At 42.1% G+C, this 22,090-nt stretch overlaps 1 protein-coding gene across 3 annotated transcripts in view; it reads right to left on the bottom strand.

The window, feature by feature from the left end:
- The window catches only part of zdhhc2 (zDHHC palmitoyltransferase 2), a 35,850-nt gene that overhangs the window by 11,388 nt on the left and 2,372 nt on the right, over window positions 1-22,090 (bottom strand). For all 3 annotated transcript variants that reach the window (XR_014602835.1, XM_084085833.1, XM_084085834.1), the window contains exons 2-7: window positions 14,846-14,872; window positions 12,378-12,472; window positions 9,123-9,243; window positions 7,938-8,007; window positions 7,792-7,824; window positions 6,764-6,884 (exon numbers count right to left, since the gene is read on the bottom strand). Coding sequence is in view for 2 of the 3 variants with exons in the window: in XM_084085833.1 (XP_083941959.1) it covers window positions 6,764-6,884; window positions 7,792-7,824; window positions 7,938-8,007; window positions 9,123-9,243; window positions 12,378-12,472; window positions 14,846-14,872 (467 nt within the window). In the remaining variant the exon portion in view is untranslated. The remainder of the gene's footprint in view (window positions 1-6,763; window positions 6,885-7,791; window positions 7,825-7,937; window positions 8,008-9,122; window positions 9,244-12,377; window positions 12,473-14,845; window positions 14,873-22,090) is intronic.

The following is a 22,090-nucleotide window of genomic DNA, read 5'->3' as shown; positions in this document are numbered from 1 at the left end:
TTTCCTGATATTCTGCTTAGTATTTTGGCTTCTTTTGATTTGGGACTGACACTGAGAAAAGCTCAAAATAGTTTTTTTTTTCAAATCTTTCATCCCAGAATAAAAATCAAAGAATATCTTTGTCATTTTTCCAATTTTCTAGCCTAGCCAAAATAATCAGGAAATGTTTCACTAATGTATCACTAAGTATGGAGGCCAAAATCGTCCCCCCAAAAACCTGTTAGGAGTACGTTTCAGGCAATTTGGAGTTGATTGGTAATTTTCGTTTCGGTAAAATTTATTTTACCGAAACGAAAGTTAAATCCGAAAAAATCACTAAGTGTGGAGGCCAAAATCGTCCCCCCAAAAACCAGTTAGGAGTACGTTTCAGGCAATTTAGAGTTGATTGGTAATTTTCGTTTCGGTAAAATTTATTTTACCAAAAACGAAAGTTAAATCCGAAAAAATCACTAAGTGTGGAGGCCAAAATCGTCCCCCCAAAAACCTGTTAGGAGTACGTTTCAGGCAATTTAGAGTTGATTGGTAATTTTCGTTTCGGTAAAATGTATTTTACCGAAACGAAAGTTAAATGCGAAAAAATCACTAAGTGTGGAGGCCAAAATCATCCCCCCAAAAACCTGTTAGGAGTACGTTTCAGGCAATTTAGAATTGATTGGTAATTTTCGTTTCGGTAAAATTTATTTTACCGAAAAGAAAGTTAAATGCGAAAAAATCGCTAAGTGTGGAGGCCAATCAACTCTAAATTGCCTGAAACGTACTCCTAACAGGTTTTTGGGGGGCCGATTTTGGCCTCCACACTTAGTGATTTTTTCGGATTTAACTTTCGTTTCGGTAGTGACAAACTTTCGTTTCGGTAGTGACACAATGGTGAAAAAATAAATGTATTTGTCTTGTTTGTTGTTCAAGTCAAAGCACCAGGAAGGCTGTAATTCTTGGCCAACAGTTAGCTCAATGGGTTGAGACGCAGTATTCATGATCCAGAGGCCATGAGTTCAAATCCCACTGGTGTCTTTACTGTGATGCTTCCCTTTGCAGACTAACTTCTAGAAAAAACAAGTTAAAACCACCAGGAAACCTTTAACTCTCAGCCAACAGCATAGCTCAACTGGTAGAGCGTCTGTCCAATAACATGACTTGGCTTGACTTGAGTGGGTTCGATTCCCACTCGAGTCAAGTGTCCCCGGTAACTTGGGGCAACGGATAAATTGACTGATATCCTTAGTGATGGATAAATTGACTGATATCCTTAGTGATGCTTCCCTTTGCAGACTAACTTCTAGAAAAACAAGTTAAAACCACCATGAAACCTGTAACTCTCAGCCAACAGCATAGCTCAACTGGTAGAGCGTCTGTCCAATAACATGACTTGGCTTGACTTGAGTGGGTTCGATTCCCACTCGAGTCAAGTGTCCCCGGTAACTTGGGGCAACGGATAAATTGACTGATATCCTTAGTGATGGATAAATTGACTGATATCCTTAGTGATGCTTCCCTTTGCAGACTAACTTCTAGAAAAACAAGTTAAAACCACCATGAAACCTGTAACTCTCAGCCAACAGCATAGCTCAACTGGTGGAGCGTCTGTCCAATAACATGACTTGGCTTGACTTGAGTGGGTTCGATTCCCACTCGAGTCAAGTGTCCCCGGTAACTTGGGGCAACGGATAAATTGACTGATATCCTTAGTGATGGATGAATTGACTGATATCCTTAGTGATGCTTCCCTTTGCAGACTAACTTCTAGAAAAACAAGTTAAAGCCACCAGGAAACCTGTAACTCTCAGCCAACAGCATAGCTCAACTGGTAGAGCGTCTGTCCAATAACATGACTTGGCTTGACTTGAGTGGGTTCGATTCCCACTCGAGTCAAGTGTCCCCGGTAACTTGGGGCAACGGATAAATTGACTGATATCCTTAGTGATGGATAAATTGACTGATATCCTTAGTGATGGATAAATTGGTTGATATCCTTAGTGATGCTTCCCTTTGCAGACTAACTTCTAGAAAAACAAGTTAAAACCACCAGGAAACCTGTAACTCTCAGCCAACAGCATAGCTTAACTGGTAGAGCGTCTGTCCAATAACATGACTTGGCTTGACTTGAGTGGGTTCGATTCCCACTCGAGTCAAGTGTCCCCGCTAACTTGGGGCAACGGATAAATTGACTGATATCCGTAGAATAACTTGTAGTAGTGTGCTGGTTCAAATCCAGTTCAACCCAGGACCGAGCGATCCTGGGTTCGATTCCCACTAACGTCAAGTCCCCGGTAAATTAGGGCAGCGGATAAATTGACTGATATCCGTAGAATAACTTGTAGGAGTGTCCTGGTTCAAATCCAGTCACCACCTTAGTAACTGAGACCGAATCTGGCCAATTCGGTCTCAGTTACTGAGATAGATAGATAAAGGGTGTGTAGAGTAGGCGGAGTAGAGTAGTGAGTAGAGTAGGGGTAGAGTAAAGAGGGAATATAGTCGGGGAGTAGGGGGAGGAGTAGGAATAGGAGTAGGGCCCAGAGTAGGGGAGGAGTAGGGCACAGAGTAGGGGGAGGAGTAGGAATAGCTTCCAGAGTAGTGGGAGGAGTAGGAGTAGGGCCCAGAGTAGGGGGAGGAGTAGGAATAGGGGCCAGAGTAGGGGGAGGAGTAGGAATAGGGCCCAGAGTAGGAATAGGAGTAGGGGGAGGAGTAGGGCCCAGAGTAGGGGGACATGTAGGAGTGGGGCCCAGAGTAGGGGGAGGAGTAGGGCCCAGATTAGGAGTAGGGGGCAGAGTAGGGGGAGATGTAGGAGTAGTATTCCTGCTCCCCCTACTCTGGGCCCTATTCCTGCTCCTCCCCCTACTCGGGGCCCTATTCCTACTCCTCCCCCTACTCTGGGCCCTACTCCTCCCCCTACTCTGGGCCCTACTCCTACTCCTCACCCTCCCCCTACTCCTACATCTCCCCCTAATCTGGGCCCTACTCCTCTCCCTACTCTGGGCCCTATTCCTACTCCTCACCGTACTCTGGGCCCTATTCCTACTCCTCTGGCCCCTATTCCTACTCCTCCCCCTACTCTGGGCCCTACTCCTACTCCTCCCCCTACTCTGGAACCTATTCCTACTCCTCCCCCTACTCCTCCCCCTACTCCTCCCCCTACTCTGGGCCCTACTCCTCCCCCTACTCCTATTCCTACTCCTCCCCCTACTCCCCGACTATATTCCCTCTTTACTCTACCCCTACTCTACTCACTACTCTACTCCGCCTACTCTACACACCCTTTATCTATCTATCTCAGTAACTGAGACCGAATTGGCCAGATTCTGTCTCAGTTACTAAGGTGGTGACTGGATTTGAACCAGGACACTCCTACAAGTTATTCTACGGATATCAGTCAATTTATCCGCTGCCCCAATTTACCGGGGACTTGACGTTAGTGGGAATCGAACCCAGGATCGCTCGGTCCTGGGTTGAACTGGATTTGAACCAGCACACTACTACAAGTTATTCTACGGATATCAGTCAATTTATCCGTTGCCCCAAGTTAGCGGGGACACTTGACTCGAGTGGGAATCGAACCCAGTCAAGTCAAGCCAAGTCATGTTATTGGACAGACGCTCTACCAGTTAAGCTATGCTGTTGGCTGAGAGTTACAGGTTTCCTGGTGGTTTTAACTTGTTTTTCTAGAAGTTAGTCTGCAAAGGGAAGCATCACTAAGGATATCAATCAATTTATCCATCACTAAGGATATCAGTCAATTTATCCATCACTAAGGATATCAGTCAATTTATCCGTTGCCCCAAGTTACCGGGGACACTTGACTCGAGTGGGAATCGAACCCACTCAAGTCAAGCCAAGTCATGTTATTGGACAGACGCTCTACCAGTTGAGCTATGCTGTTGGCTGAGAGTTACAGGTTTCATGGTGGTTTTAACTTGTTTTTCTAGAAGTTAGTCTGCAAAGGGAAGCATCACTAAGGATATCAGTCAATTTATCCATCACTAAGGATATCAGTCAATTTATCCGTTGCCCCAAGTTACCGGGGACACTTGACTCGAGTGGGAATCGAACCCACTCAAGTCAAGCCAAGTCATGTTATTGGACAGACGCTCTACCAGTTGAGCTATGCTGTTGGCTGAGAGTTACAGGTTTCATGGTGGTTTTAACTTGTTTTTCTAGAAGTTAGTCTGCAAAGGGAAGCATCACTAAGGATATCAGTCAATTTATCCATCACTAAGGATATCAGTCAATTTATCCGTTGCCCCAAGTTACCGGGGACACTTGACTCGAGTGGGAATCGAACCCACTCAAGTCAAGCCAAGTCATGTTATTGGACAGACGCTCTACCAGTTGAGCTATGCTGTTGGCTGAGAGTTACAGGTTTCATGGTGGTTTTAACTTGTTTTTCTAGAAGTTAGTCTGCAAAGGGAAGCATCACTAAGGATATCAGTCAATTTATCCATCACTAAGGATATCAGTCAATTTATCCGTTGCCCCAAGTTACCGGGGACACTTGACTCGAGTGGGAATCGAACCCACTCAAGTCAAGCCAAGTCATGTTATTGGACAGACGCTCTACCAGTTGAGCTAAGCTGTTGGCTGAGAGTTAAAGGTTTCCTGGTGGTTTTAACTTGTTTTTCTAGAAGTTAGTCTGCAAAGGGAAGCATCACAGTAAAGACACCAGTGGGATTTGAACTCATGGCCTCTGGATCATGAATACTGCGTCTCAACCCATTGAGCTAACTGTTGGCCAAGAATTACAGCCTTCCTGGTGCTTTGACTTGAACAACAAACAAGACAAATACATTTATTTTTTCACCATTGTGTCACTACCGAAACGAAAGTTTGTCACTACCGAAACGAAAAAATCACTAAGTGTGGAGGCCAAAATCGGCCCCCCAAAAACCTGTTAGGAGTACGTTTCAGGCAATTTAGAGTTGATTGGCCTCCACACTTAGCGATTTTTTCGCATTTAACTTTCTTTTCGGTAAAATAAATTTTACCGAAACGAAAATTACCAATCAACTCTAAATTGCCTGAAACGTACTCCTAACAGGTTTTTGGGGGGATGATTTTGGCCTCCACACTTAGTGATTTTTTCGCATTTAACTTTCGTTTCGGTAAAATAAATTTTACCGAAACGAAAATTACCAATCAACTCTAAATTGCCTGAAACGTACTCCTAACAGGTTTTTGGGGGGACGATTTTGGCCTCCACACTTAGTGATTTTTTCGGATTTAACTTTCGTTTCGGTAGTGACAAACTTTCGTTTCGGTAGTGACCCAATGGTGAAAAAATAAATGTACTAAGTCCAGAGCTCGATGAATGTTAGGGACCAAAAAAAGTCACTACAAAGTACTACCAATCAACTCTAAATTGCCTGAAACGTACTCCTAACAGGTTTTTGGGGGGACGATTTTGGCCTCCACACTTAGTGATTTTTTCGGATTTAACTTTCGTTTCGGTAGTGACAAACTTTCGATCAACTAGTGACAAACTTTCGAGCTCTGGACTTAATAAATGTATTTTTTCACCAAGAACCTTGGCCTTGAGTCTTGGGACTCAAGGCCCAAAAGAGAAATTTGATGTCTCCGCGGGAGTAATTGGTTCGACTCAAGACTCTTTTGGGTCTTGAGTCTTGGGGGGGGGAAAAAGTGTGCACTAGTTAGATTTGAACCGGGAACCTCCTGGTTGCAAGTCCTGTATCTAAACCACTGCACCACAGAGGTCCTTACCTGTTCCCTTGACTTGTGTGGAATTTTCTGAAAGATTATATAAAGATAAAAGCCACAGGTAAAAGTTAGAAAGATGTCCTTGCGGGATTTGAACTCAGGACCTTCAGTATGCAAGGCCTGAATCTTAACCACTGCTCCACCATGGTACATACTTTCCATGGTCTCTTGCACGCTCTTCAGTGAAAGATCAGATAAAGGTGCAAGAGTCAAGTAAAAGTTGGAAAAATGTCCTGGTTGGATGGCCATCGTATCGTATGTCTCTTCGTACTCTTTATATGTCAGCCTTCAGTTAGTAAAGTTGAAAAGCAATGAACCATAGAATGACTGGGATTTGAACATGTAATCTCTGCACTGAGAGTCTGATGCTTAGACAACCACACCATCACTCAGCCACATTTAACTGATGTGTCATATAACTTAGACCCTCCAGCAAAATGCGATTTTGCGATCGCATAATTTACCGCACAATCAGAAAAATGGCGCATAATTATGCGGGGGTAACGTTTTTTCAAAAAGGCAGCTGCGCATCGCATAAAATGCGCATCGCATCACATAAAATGCGCATCGCATAATATGCGCTTCGCAATTTCACCGCATAAAAATGCAAAAACCCCAATGTGAAAAGGGGGGCATTTCTTCCTCAGCCTAGTGGGAAACTGCATGCAAAATTTCACGGAAATTGCGCACTGCGTTCATGTTTTGAGGCATTTTGTTCAAAACTGACCTATCCTAAATTAACACAGGATGTAAATGTCCCAATAGAAGAACAGGGAAACCAAATACAACCACCACAATTGTAAACGTTTATATTGTATTAACATACTCTACCATACAGCTTGGACAAAATAACACTGAAATCACACACAAAAAATATTATAAAGTGTATTTAAAAATACCACATCTGCAACACAATAATGCGCATAATAATATTATTGTCAGAGTTCAGTTCAGTTTTGTGCTTCAGGGCCAAAAGGAAAATGAAAGACAGAATGCCAACAGGAACATTTTATACCATACTATAATTAAGTATTTCATGTTAACAAAGCCTGCTTACCGTCCAAAACATAATGAAGTACTGAAGGTCGGTAGCGGTGATGAACAGGCAGTAGACCAGAGCATAGGCCAGGAACAGCATAAAGAACTTATAGTTAGAGAATCCTACACAGTTGTTTACCCTGAAACCAAACAAACAACAAGCATTCAGCAGTGCTTGAAGAAGTACTCACAAGTACTCACAAAAGGCAGCCTTTTAACATTGCCCTGTATAGTGCCACCAGGAGGCCGATTTTTGCACAAAAAAAAAATGTATATTACTCTTACGAATTTGGTCCAAACATCACGCAAATCGGTATACACGTTATCTCTATAGTCAAGTGATCAAGACGGATCCGTCCGATTTTTCATATTCCATCCTGATTGGCGAATTCCAAACATTACTGGCCCACAATAACCTACCTGTGCACGACGAGCACTTTTTCTAGTTGTATGTCTGTTCATAAGGTAATTGTTTATCCCCCAATATCATGAAGGCTGATTTGACCTTCTAGACCAGGGGTCTTCAACGTTTTTCAGGGCAAGGACCCCTTAGCTGAGAGAAAATTATGTTGCAACTCTTTTCCCCTCTGCACCAAACCTCTTTGCCGAAAATGGCCGATCTACAGGCTCTCAACGCCTCGCAGCGCGAGGCTTTGTGAGCTTGTAGGTCGGCTATTTTATATGGAATATGGATGCTAGGGTCCAAGTGGGTAATGTAAAAGAAATATCCTATCGCACAAAGATTTGGTGGCCCCCCTCTAGTGACTCTGAAGACCCCTGTTCTAGACAAATACGTCTCCAAAAATGTAGTTACTGCACTTTGGATTTGTAGAGCAGTATTTCTATTCCAATTCAATTTCTAAAGATATAATAACTTGTCTCTAATTCTGTTTGATCTTTCTCGTCTAATCATTTTAGTGTCCGTCCGTCTGTCAATCTGTCTGTCTGTTTGTTTGTTTGTTTCCCGTTTTCGAGTCAATAAAGCCATTTCCCAGCCATTTCAAGGTTGTTGTTTTTTTCTGATTCATGAAGAAGGACATACGGTACCAGGGACAGTGGTGATCCATCTTCAGGATGCATCTGTAAGGGGAGGAGGGTAAAGAGCGATGTCACCGCGCTGTCTGACACACGGCCAGAGAAATGACAAATGGACTGTGTTGTGGAGAGTGTAGGTGACGCCGGTGGAACCTTACTTATCACACACTGAACAATGGTGGCATCGATCAGGCTTCAGCAGCAGACAGTGGTCACAGAAGCGGATTGCTGAGGAGAGAGACCAGACCGTCCAATCACCTCACCACCCTTTACCATAATATCGTTGCTGTCGGGCAGAAACCATGTACTGTATCTCCAAATTTCAACTTGTTCTTCTTTTTTTCCCCCTTTCCCCCCATAAATGAATGCCCTACTTCATCGTACAAGAGTGTCGCACAAAAGTAGCGTAAATAGACGATAATGAACAGTTTTGGACATACAAGGTTTTCACCTGACAGCAACAAAATACTAAAAAGATTTGCACATGCATTTGCTTCATACTTGGGGGCTGTCACATCTGCTGTTGCATCGTACACATGCATGTACGACGTAACGGTAAAATGTTTTGATACTTTTGTGTGACGCTGTAGTATGATCAAGTAGGGTATCAATTTACGAAAAAAACACAACACGTTAGAATATGGAGATAAGAGGTTTCTGCCCGACAGCAACGGTAAGTGTATTATTTTCATGTTGGCATATTTGGTAACCGTTTTAGAAAAGCAATAAGCCATGTGAGGACGAAGTTGTTTTGGAATGACTCAGAACTCAGTTCTGCGCTCTGAACAAAGTTGGGACATGGGCTGCTTCATTATTAAAATGTGTCACCTCAAGAGTTGGTGCGTGTGTAGATGTGAGAGGTCAGTATCATGTGACATGATACTGACATGATACTGTCAGTACCATGGTCACACACACACACACACACACACACACACACACACACACACACACACACACACACACGGTCCCATTTCTGTCTACTCTGTCTGTGTCTCAGAGGAGGGCTGTGGGCAACTCAGAAAACTGCCTACCAGTGACATCATCGGTAGGCTGTTCTGGTCATTTCAAACAAGATTTCAATTATGTATTTATTTTTGTTTTTAATTCAAGAACAGTAGCTTTTCAGCATACTAACTTCCCAGGAAGAGAAAGTCTGTGGTTTCTATTAGCTTGGACTCCCCATCAATGATGTCATTGGTAGGTTTCGGAACTGTCCACAACCCTCCAATGAGTGAGTAGACAGAAATGGTGCCATCTTATAATGAGCATTAGTGAAGACATCAAATGGGTGAAGTGCTCCTTTGAACCCTAGTTAACAGCAACATTTGAGTACAGGTCACCTCCAGAGTTGGTGCGTGTGTAGATGGGCAAATCCTTGGCCAGTCGTCTCAGGATCTCCTGCTGAGATTCTCCTCGATCTTCACGCTCCAGCAGCTCTTTGTCTGAGTAGGACAGGTAGAACTACCACAGGCAGCAGAGGACACACGTGCAAAGTGAAATATAAATTACAGTACATACTGTGTCTTATGAATCATATGCGCTCGCAAGCACACACACACACGCGCACGCGCAAGCACACACACACACACACACACACACACACACACACACACACACACACACACACACACACACACACACACACACACACACACATGCACACACACACATGCACAGACACATAATTATCTACCAATAGGTTCTCAAAGTGTATAGTCCGGGGACCCCTAGCCCTGGTTCAGAGCGTTAGTGAGTTCCCTCTAACGCCCTGGAAGACCCTGGGCTCTGCGGTTGTACAAGGAATTCCACTGCCCTGCGAGGGCTCCAACAGTAGTGAAAATAAACAAAACCATTTCGCTACTCACCAAAACAAAGACTGTTTAGTGTTGTTGAAAGTCTATTCTCGGAGGTGGGAAGCCTCTCACTACCCCACCTACTCTGTAAAATACACTTTTTGGGCAGAAAATAAAATGTGTCCGCGAGACGGAAATTATTTTTATTTACTCCACAGTGCCCTCTACAGATTTGGTTAATGGTAAGTTCAAATCCTCCATATCTGTAGAGGGCACTGCGGAGTAAATAAAAACTACTGAAACTAACTATGGTGCTGCTGACTATAGTGTTGACTAAGGTATTGACTATGATGCTGACTATGGTGCTGACTATGGTGCTGTCTATGGCTACTGACTATGGTGCTGCCTATGGTGCTGCCTATGGTGCTGACTATGTTAACAATACTGGTGCTGACTATGGTTCTGAGTATTTGCTGACTATGTTAACGACTATGGTTCTGACTGTAGCACTGACTATGGTGCTGACTATGTTAACGACTATGGTGCTGACTGTAGCACTGACTATGGTGCTGACTATGTTAACGACTATGGTGCTGACTATGTTAACGACTACGATGCTGACTTTGTTAACAGCTATGATGCTGACTATTGGGCTGACTATGGTTACTGACTATGGTGCTGACTATGTTAACTACTATGGTGCTGACTGTAGCACTGACTATGGTGCTGACTATGTTAATGACTATGGTGCTGACTGTAGCACTGACTATGGTGCTGACTATGTTAACTACTATGGTTCTGACTATGGTGCTGACTATGTTAACGACTACGATGCTGACTTTGTTAACAGCTATGATGCTGACTATTGGGCTGACTATGGTTACTGACTATGGTGCTGACTATGTTAACGATTATGGTGCTGACTTAGCCTGGTAAACCCTCCCTCCGGAAATCTCATTTTCATTCGATGTCAGGAAGGAGTCTGGCATGATCGCCCATTCTGCAATATTGGCTGCGGGCTGGAGTTGGGCGGGAGTAATACCGTTGACTGACAACCCCTTCAGCCAATGATCGTTTTTCCCCTTCAGCCAATTGCAGTGGATTTTTACGACCTCCGTCACTAATATGACGCAGCGGGACTTTTGAGACGGCCCAGCCCAAAATAGGTTGCCTTATGCGGATACATGCGTGTCACAGCCCGCCCCTCCCGGTTCTCTGAATTTATATTTTTAAATAGGCTCTGTCATGATTAATTGACCACATATATGAAGTTAAACAACTAAATTCTATCCAAACGATATCTTCATAGTAAATTCCGTGCCTCAAAAAAGAAGTTTGAGACCGTTTTAAAAACAAAAGTAAGAAGTGAAGGCACTCGCAGAACAACAATGGCTGCCGTTCGTCTTTTTTCGGCGTCACTCAGGCTGCACTCGGCTTCATTCGGGCTCACTCGAACTCGCCACCTGATTGGCCAACGTAAGCTGTCAATCACAGAACGATGAGCGACGACGCTGATAGGCGCGGTTAGGTCCTGATTTCGCTGGAAACTCCCCAATATTGCAGAATGGGCGTTCATGCCAGACTCCTTCCTGACATCGAATGAAAATGAGATTTCCGGAGGGAGGGTTTACCAGGCTAGTGCTGACTATGGTTACTGACTATTGTTTGGCCAAGAAATTGGCCATTCTGAGTGTATTTCATGGGCACGACCCACATACTCAGCTGCGCCTGCTCTTCCCACAAAATGCATGTTGCATGCATTGTTACAGCAGAGACATAATCTACCAAACACACATTTGTGTTTATATATAGGTGAGTGGTTCCTGAAAGAGCCCGGGTCCAATAGCAGTTATTGGGAAGTGTCATCAGAGATGAATGTATTCACCAAGCTGAGTCATTAGACTGCTCTGTCACCCACTAGCACAGGAAATGCAGCCTTCAATCTCTCTCACACACACACACACACACACACACCACACACACACACACACACACACACACACACACACACACACACACACACACTCCATTTCTGGTCATCACCCACTGGTGGGCCGTGAAGGTATTGCAAGCAGGCCCTCTAATAATTGACAACATATTTGTTTGTGATAATATAAAATGTAAAATAAAAAAATGATAATGCAACAAAGAATAACTCACGGTTAGACAAACACAGTTGATTGATTAATGGTTGCAATAAACATGGTCTGAAAATGCAAGCGGCACCGAGTGCCGCGCTATGAGCTTGTAGATCTGCTATTTTGAGAAAAATCCTGAAAATTTGTGCAAATCTTTTATATACATTTTTAACTCAAATCTTTGCTTCTGGGGGTCCCTGGAACAAAATATTTTTAGATGGGAGGGGGTCCGCGGTCAAATACATAATATTTTGGGGGTCCTTGACAAGTGTGAAAACCATTATATATCAACATAAGTAAAAAAATATATATATACAAACTTTCGGAAAAAAGTACTTTAGGATTTAGAAGACATTTGTAAAATCCCCAGAAGTAAAGATTTGAGTTAAACATTTTCGCTTTAAAAAAGTATATATATATTCAAACTAAAGATTTGCACAAAGTGCCGCGTTTCGAGCGTGTGGATCTCTACTTTTGATGCTCTTGCGTGATGCTGTAGTATGATAACGTAGGGCGTTCAATTACGAGAAAACGCAACAAGTTAGAAAATGGAGATAAGAGGTCTCTGCCAGACAGCGATGATATACTCTGTTATAAGTCGCAATACGACGCGTCGTGAGCTTGTAGATCAGTTATTACAATACATAGTAAAGTCAGCTCTCACCTCCTTCAGCGGATGCATGGGCTGGGTGAAGATGGTCTGCCAGTACGCCCACACAAACATGATGAAGATCACATGGTACACCAACAGGTACACGACTGAAATGACAACAAAAACAAACCCGACTGAGACATTGTACTGTACTGGACAGTGATGGAAGAAGTACTCCTGATGTTTTACTTAAGTACAAGTAGCAATAACACAATGTAGAAATACTCTGTTACAAGTAAAAGTACCGTATTTAACCCATTCAGACCTGAGGCCGATTCTGCAAATGCCTTCTAAATCAGTAGTTCTCAAACATTTCGTGCCAAATTGACTTTTTTTTTGCTGCAGACCCCCCCATCTGAAAAAGTTTTGTGCCAGGGACCCCCAGAAGAGAAGATTTATGTTAAAAAAAAATCCAAATTACTCAAAACTGTTTTTTCAAAAAAAAATAAAAAAAATAGCAGATGTACAAGCTCGCAGTGTGGCACTAAGTGACGCGCTGCGAGCTTGTATATCTGCTATTTTTGAATAGCCAACGCTAAAATCTAAAAAGACACAGATACTTTCCCGGTTTTAATTGGTTAAAACAATTTGACGTGAGTAAAAGTACTGGCATTCAAATATACTCGCAATATGCAGCACTAAAAAGTAAAAGTACTTAATATGCAGAATACCCCATTTCACTCGTTTTCAAATGTTTTCATAAGTCAAAACCTTCACAAAACATCCTCCCTCCTTTCAGCAGCTCGTCATTACTGTCTACCAGAGCCTTCTATGGGAGAGTTACGTCAACCAGGGGGCAGAAACAGCGCCGGTCACGTAGGTTCATGTAAACTCGAAATAGTGACAAACGCTCATAGATTCCAGTGCATTCCGTAAACTTCCGGTTCAGGGCTTTGTCACTATTCGCCAATAGAAGGCTCTGTAGATTCGAAGACCTGGCCCGATGAAGTGAACGGAGGTGACTCTATATGGCTCTGCTGTCTACAAACCTTCCTCTAGACCATTGGTTCTCAAAGTGGGGTCCGGGGACCCCCAGGGGTCCTTGAGGGAGTTCCAGGGGGTCCCCAGCTAAATGATAGATTAGGCACCAAATGGACCCTTATGGGTCTGTAACTCTGAGAGTGTACAAATGGAACCAAATGGACCCGTTAGGGTCCATTTTGGTTCCATTTGTACACTCTCAGAGTTAAATTGACATTGATTTTACAATATAAATTGTGGTCCAAGTGATAGAAATGCCATTAAATGGGGGTCCGTAGCCTAATGCATGTCAAACTGGGGGTCCTCGAAATTAAAATGGTTGAGAATCACTGCTAGAGCCGTAAAAAAAATCTTCTCTTATGGGGGTCCCAGTCCTGGCATATCTTTTGAAATGGGGGTCCGCGGGCTAATAAGTGTCAATTTGGGGGTCCTTGACATGAAAAAGTTTGAGAACCACTGCTCAACACAACAAATTTCTGGATCTGGGGCCCACTTGAACAACTCGAAAAAGGGTTCACGGGGCTATCCATCTGACCACTTAACACGGCAGCAACATACGTTTTTCTGAAAACTCTTAGGATTTAGAAGGCATTTCGTTGCTATCGGGCAGAAACCTCTTATCTCCATATTTAAACTTTTTGTTTTTTCATGAATTAATGCCCTTCTTGATCATACTACAGCGTCTCACAAAAACAACAAAAGTAGCAGATCCACAAGCTTGAAACACGCGAAGCCACGCGTTTTGAGCTCGTAGATCTGCTACTTGTGCTGTTTTTGAATTTTGAATCCTGAAAACTAACAGTTTTGGACATATGAGGTTTCCACCCGACAGAGACGATTTGTAGAATCGGCCTCGGAGAGGAACTTCACTGGCGTAATAAGCATGGGATGGGAATGGAGCACAGATCCTCTGTATATGATCATCTGAGGCCCTTCAGTCCTTCACTCAGACCCTCTCCTAGTGCTCTTGAAGTGTATGTTCACTTTTAAAACATGCTCTGTAGTTAAAGGGATAGTTCACCCAAAAAAAGTACTTTATTTCTATCTATTAGTAACCCCATGGAGACTTGAATTTTGAATTTGATTTTTTGTTTTTGTCGCATTCCTAAGCCAATAATTTGATGACCGGCAGCAGTTCCAGTAGGACACACAAAGAGTATCCTTTGTATCTCCTACCGGAACCGCTGCTTACCGATCCGCTGGTCATCAAATTATTGGCTTAGGACTGCGACAAAAACAAACAAATATCCATACATTCAAGTCTCCATGGAGTGACTAATAGATAGAAAATGTTTTATTGTTTTGGGTGAACTATCGCTGTAAGAGGGAAACTTCTCCAGCAACAAGGTATTCAGAAGTAGTCTCTCTCTCTCTCTAACACACACACGCGCGAGCGTGGCCGCGCATGCACGCACGCACACACACACACACACACACACACACACACACACACACACACACACACACACAGACGAGGTACGAACGATCGAAACACTTACCCTTTTCTCCGACGTCATCGATGGACTCTGAAACATAAAATGACAAATAAAACAAACAGTAAGGTCCATGTGAAGTAAAGGAAAGTCAAGCTGTTAAGCAGACTGGGTAGCAGGGGGTCCGCAGCAAAATTAGTTTATTTTCAGCACTTTATCCGTATTTGTATATGCTTTTGCACAAATCTTGTCTTCTGGGGGTCCCACAAAACATTTTCAGATGGTGGTCCGCGGCCAACTACATCTCAATTTGGGGGTCGTTGACATGAAAATGTTTGAATTGAGAACAGCTGCTGTGCAAAACACATCCTGAGGTAAAACAAATACTAGATAGTGATACAGTATACCACATGGATACAGGCATTGTGGACTGTATTCATGTTTGTGGCATATTGTTGCTGTCGGGCAGAAGCCTCTTATCTCCATATTTTTACTTTTTGTGTTTTTTTCATAAATTAGTGCCCTACTTGATCATACTACAGCGTCACATCAAAAGTAGCAGATATGCAAGCTCGAAACGCTGCACGGAGCAACGTGTTTTCAGCTTGTAGATCTGCTACTTTTGCTAATTTTTTTATTTGAATCCTGAAAAGTGACCTCATTATATCCCCAAAAAATTGGACTTATGAGGTTTCCACCCGACAGAGACGATTATTTCAACTTGTGGTTATTGTTATTTTTTTCCTAAATGAATGCCATATGTTGTCGTATTAAAGTGTCCTGCTAAATTGGTGAAAATAGCCGATCTACACGCTCACAACAGCTTGACATTTTTCACCTATAATTACATGCCCAAAATAGGGGGACAGGTCCAGTGGACACTTAAACCTTGTGGGCATCTGAACGTTAAATTGGCAGGTTTTTTTCCAAGTGTAAAAAAAAGGAAAGAATAAATTGGGAAAATTGTCGGAAGTAATGTAAAGTATACATGATTTGAACATGCACGGTACATCATTACCAGACCTAAATGTAACCTTCAACTTTTTATCTATCTATCTATCACAGGCTTTGTAGCAATTGTAGAAATATTGGGCCTTACATGTGAAAACAATATTATGTATATATATGTATGTATTTGGCCCCTCATTTGTAAAATACATGTAGATATGATATCAAATATAATAATGAATTGGTCCTCACTAATGCTCATTATAATATGGTAAACAAAATAATTATGGACCCCGTCTGTGTCTCAGAGGAAAGCTGTAGACAGTTCAGAAACCCACCTACCAGTGACATCATTGATGGGGAATCCAAACTACAGGCTTTCTATTCCAGGAAAGTTAGCACGCTATAATGGAAGCCATTGTTCTTTATAGAACATTTGGAATCTTGTTTGTTTTTTTAAACCCTGCCTAACGATGATGTCACTGGTAAGCAGGTTTCTGAACTGTCCACAGCCCTCCTCTGCCTGAGACACTGAACGAGTAGACAAAAATGGTACCATATCATAATGAGCATTAGTGAGACGAGTTATATGAAGACACAGTAGGTTGAAAATGGGTGAAGTTGTTAAGTGTCTCAGTGTTTTAACAAGAACTGACACATTCTGACCAAACAAAGTATTAATAACAGCTTGTGACTAAGTATATTGGATTCATTGGAACGCAGGTTATTTTTTCCATTTCCTGAAGAGTAACGGTTGTGGACATACAAGGTTTCTACCCGACAGACATGTCACGTGGATACAGTCCAGTGTTTACTGTATTCATGTGACATATTTAATATTCAGCACAAGCTGTTGCCAAGTCTTTTGACTGGGCAAGCACTGCCACTGTCAGACACATCCACGTGAATGAATGCAACCCCAGTGTTCCAGAACACGTCAGATGTCCTTCAGTATACCTGTCAAATACAGCAGTGCATGGTTCCTAAACTGGGGGTCGGGGTCCCCAGATGATTAGCTTAATGTCCAACATTGTTTTCTCACTCAACAGTTAACAAACCAACATACAGTATAAGTGTATACAGGGTATCTGCACATTTCTGAAGTGACAATGTAATGACTTTTAAGACCTTTTTAAGATCAAATTAGCCCAATTGTCAATATTATGTAAGAAAGAGGCAAACATCGTAAGAATAGCCGATCGACATGCTCTCACAGTGCGAGGCGTTGTGAGCTTGTAGATCAGCTATTTTCACAACATTTATCTGTGGAACCGAGTCGAACTAAATGTAATGCCTCAACTCCTACAATTCCAAGTGCTTGTCATGGTGGGGGGTCCCCCAGTTCAAATATGAGTATTTTGGGGGGTCCCCAGTTCATATATATATGATTCCTTTGGGGGGTCACCGCCTGAAAAGTTTGGGAACCCTTGAAATACAGTCATTACGCTGCGTTATGCCAATGTAACATTTACTGTCATTGCTGTGATTATGTATGTATGCAACAGTAAACACAAAGGCTGCAGACAACGGTGGCAACGTGCATCTGAGAATTATACACTGACAATGTGGTTTCACGCGTGTGCGCGTGCGTACACGCACACACACACACACACACACACACACACACACACACACACACACACACACACAGACGTACAATGGATTTAACAAATAACCTTGAGTGTACACTTGTTTACATTGATTATTAAGGAGGAGGTTATTGATAAATGCTACAGAATCATCCATCTTCAGATATCAGGCCACCAGGGAAGCATGCAGACAGACAGACAGACAGACAGACAGACAGACAGACAGACAGACAGACAGACATGCCCCCCCCCCCCCTGTGATCTTTGACCCAGACCACATGCAGCTTGTAACAAACTACCATCTTATGTCATGTGCAATTTACAACAACAAATTCATGTCAGGTTTTTTTGGTGCGACTGTGACAGAACCACAAGCACTGTAACTAAGGCTTTTAAAAGGATTTTACACAACAGAAAGTGGGTCAACACAAGCTTTGCTGGGGGCGAGTGGTAAATGGATGAAAAAGGAATCAGCTGACGTTATGACTTGAACTTTCACATAATCACCCCCTATGCTTCATCATCATCACCACCACAGCCCTGAGCGACCACGGCCCGCCCCTTTCTGGTGAGGTCATCAATGGGATCTATTTATCCGTGATGATCGATCGGTTCACATGACATGAAAACAGTAACTCGTCACATGATCATTTGATTTGTACTGAAAACAAACAGCATGCTGAGGATAGCGCAGTACTGACACACACGCGAGCACACACAGACACACACACACACACACACACACACACACACACACACACACACACACACACACACACACACACACGCACAGAGACACACGCACAGAGACACACACACACACACACACACACACACACACACACACACACACACACACACACACACACACACACACACGCACACGCACACGCACACACACACACGCCCACGTGCCTGTCACATTTTAACATATCAGTGAGTGTAATTATGGATGACACGTTCTTGTTGCTTTCGTGGCAAAATACATGTTTTGAAATCCACAACTGCCACAATGTAGTTGTCACATTACAGTAGTATCAAAAACTTAAATAACATCTCAAATAGGGACATTTAATATGGTACATGGTCTTTATGATGACAGGGAGACCTATTGTAGAACATCATCTATTGAAAGGACGACAGCAGGTATTGACGCAAGCAACAGCTACAGGTTCAGCCTCCTTTGTAAATCTGTGAAATATGTATTATTCATCAAATGAATCACTGCACTTCACCGTGTCGATCTGCTCTGATGGAGATGCATTAAACTCACAAAAACACTCACATTATTATGTTGTGTGTAAAGTAGTGTCCTGTAGAATGTTGTGTGTAAAGTAGTGTCCTGTAGAATGTCGTGTGTAAAGTAGTGTCCTGTAGAATGTTGTGAGTAAAGTAGTGTCCTGTAATGTTGTGTGTAAAGTAGTGTCCTGTAGAATGTTGTGTGTAAAGTAGTGTCCTGTAGAATGTTGTGTGTAAAGTAGTGTCCTGTAGAATGTTGTGTGTAAAGTAGTGTCCTGTAGAATGTCGTGTGTAAAGTCGTGTCCTGTAGAATGTTGTGTGTAAAGTAGTGTCCTGTAATGTTGTGTGTAAAGTAGTGTCCTGTAGAATGTCGTGTGTAAAGTAGTGTCCTGTAATGTTGTGTGTAAAGTAGTGTCCTGTAATGTTGTGTGTAAAGTAGTATCCTGTAGAATGTTGTGTGTAAAGTAGTGTCCTGTAGAATGTTGGTCAACAGGATGAGACAACAACACCTGCTGTGTAAGTGGAGAACGGGGTCAACCTGGGACAGCTGATGTCTGGACTCACTAGTGACCCCGGTGGCCTGGCAGTGTACTGCAGCACTGACCACCTATTATAGAACAGTGATTCTCAAACATTTTCATGTCAAGGACCCACAAATTGATGTATTTGGCTGCACGGACCCCCATCTGACAATATTTTCTGCCAGGGACCTACATAAGAGAATATTGGTCAAGATGTTTCAGATTTGGTTTCAAAAATAGCTGATCCACATAAAATATAAAAATAGGGTGTACTGTAAGTGTTTAAACTGTTTTGCTGGGGAACCGCTGGAACGCCCTGAAGGACCACTAGAGGTCCCCGGACCTCACTTTGAGAACCGCTGATGTAGATCAGTGATGAAATTTGTGTGAAAATAGACGATCTACAAGCTCACAACGCGTCGCGGTGTCGATCTGCTATTTTCACAACTTTTTTTTTTAATTATTTTGAAAAATGTTCTTGTTATAGGCCTATATGAAAACTTTTTATTATTTTGAAATAATAAAAAAGAAATGGGTCAGTGACCCACGGACCCTTTTTGTGTCAAGGACCCCCAAATTGATATGTATTTGGCCGTGGACCCCCAACTGAAAATGTGTTGTGCCAGGGATCCCCAGAAGAGAAGATTATTATTATTAATTATTAAAACTTTTTTTTTTTTAAATGTTATTTTAAAAAAAAATGCAAGCTTGTATATCTGCTATTTGTTTTAATATTCAAGTATTTTGGATAAAATGATTGTGATGCTGTATTAACTCATTTTGCTGGGGACCCCCTTGAACGCCCCCAAGGACCCCTGGGGGTCCCCGGACCCCACTTTGAGAACCAATATAGATGACAGTTGGGGTGAAAATAGAATGAAAGTGTGGCTGATGCATCACTGTGATCATCTCTGCTGTGACCAGCCAGTCGCTGTCGTGCAGAAACCTCATATGTCCAATACCATTACATAACGTTTTTAAATAGTGAAAATAGCAGATCTACAAGCTCACAACGCGTCTCATCGCGACGCGTTGTGAGCTTGTAGATCTGCAATTTTCACTACCTTTGTGTGACATTCTCTGAAATATGGAGATACAAGATTTCTATTGCTTTTGTCTGCAGACCAACTGTAGAAGAAAAGCGAGATTTTGAGAAGATCAATAATCTATTGATTGATTGTTTATTTGGATCTCTTTTTTTGCCCTATTGGGCTATTCTTCCAAAAAGAAATGAATAACGATATCATAAATAACACACTATACAAGTAAAGCAAAACCATTTAGCACAATACACACAACCCAGCCTAATGCATACATGATAATAACCATTCAGTCTCAATAACATCATTATGTACACAATACATCCTCAATTCTGAATACTTTACAAATTGTTGCTTTTGATTGGAAACCTCCAAAACTTGTTACGTTTCAGGGTTCAAATTCAAAAGAAGCAAAAATAGCAGATCTACAAACTCCAAACGTGTCGCGATGTTTTGAGCTTGTAGATCTGCTATGCTTGCTACTTTTGTGTGTGACACTGTACTATGTACAAAGTAGGACATTCTTTTACAAAAAGTTTGATATTCTGTTAAACCAGTGATTCTCAAACACTTTCGTGACTCAAGGACCCTCAAACTGATATGAATTAAGCTGCAGACCCCCCATTTGAACAGATTTGGTGCCAGGGACCCCCATATAGAATATCTTAGTTGTTAGATTTGATTAATTAGAACAACTCTGTCAAAACTAGCTAAAATAGCAGATTTACAAGCTCACTACGCATCGCATGGCGTAGTTAAACCGTTCCTCATTTTTGCTGGGGACCCCCTGGAACCGCTTCAAGGACCCCTGGGGGTCCGCAGACCCCACTTTGAGACCAGCGACCAATCAGCACGCTGCTCCGTCTCTTTAACTGGCTCCTATTTAGGGCTGCAACTATGTTTGGATTATTCCCCCTTAACCATTATTCAATCGATTACTTTTCAATTGAATAATCGTGAAGCTAGTTTTTATTTTATTTTCATGTTTAAGTATCAATGAGTCAATTAACCACTTTTATACTTTGTCGCACATCAGTGTCAAAACGAATGAAAATAACATATCTGCATTTAATTTCACATTGGTATAACATTTTCTCCCAATGTTTTAAAGAAAAAAATACCATGACGTTTCTTTTAACATAGTTTTTTTTTTTTTATATATTAATGTTATATTATCATTCAAATCTTAAGTGTTTTGTCAATTATTTGGGGGGCCCAGTTGCATTATACCTCACGGCCCTCCAGTGGGCCCCGACCCACAGGTTGTTGGGAATGGCATGTGTTAAAGGAGAAGACCACTTTGGTAGAGGTTTGGGTTGTGTTACCTTGCCATGATGTAACTCCAAAGGTGGACAAGAAATCAAAAATAATTGCTCCATTGATTAGAAATTGATCATTCAAAATATACTCCTCATTGACTTACATTGTACAGTGAAACAGCTCTCAACTCAAAGTCACTCTTTTAGCAAATAAACGAACGCAAACAAAGTTGATTCAGACAATATAGGCTAGAACATCACCAAACCCACTACTGTTTTCTTTAAAAAAATAAAATAATGTCAACTTCCTGTTGATTTTTATTAGGAAGAAAACCTGGACTGGATCCGTGGATCCGGATCTTCAAATAGTAAAATCAACAGGAAGTTATAGTTGTAAAAAAAAAACAGTACTGGGTTTGGTGATCTTCTATATTGTCTGAATCAACATTGTTTGCCTTTCGTTTGTGTGCTAAAAGAGCCAATGAGAAGCATATTTTAAATGATCAATTTCTAATCACTGGAGCAATTATTTTTGATTTCTTGTCCACCTTTGGAGTTACATCATGGCAAGGTAACTACACAACCCAAACTTCTACCAAAGTGGTCTTGCCCTTTAACCACTTAAACTGTTATTGTGGGGAAAATAGGCGATCGACAAGCTCACAACGCTTGCCGATCTGCTATTTCCTGCGAAATCTTTCCCCACAATAACAAA

The sequence above is a fragment of the Gymnoscopelus microlampas genome, assembly GCF_963454915.1.
Source record: "Gymnoscopelus microlampas genome assembly, chromosome: 18".
Lineage (NCBI taxonomy): Eukaryota > Metazoa > Chordata > Actinopteri > Myctophiformes > Myctophidae > Gymnoscopelus > Gymnoscopelus microlampas.
This window is presented reverse-complemented; position numbering and strand designations above follow the sequence as displayed.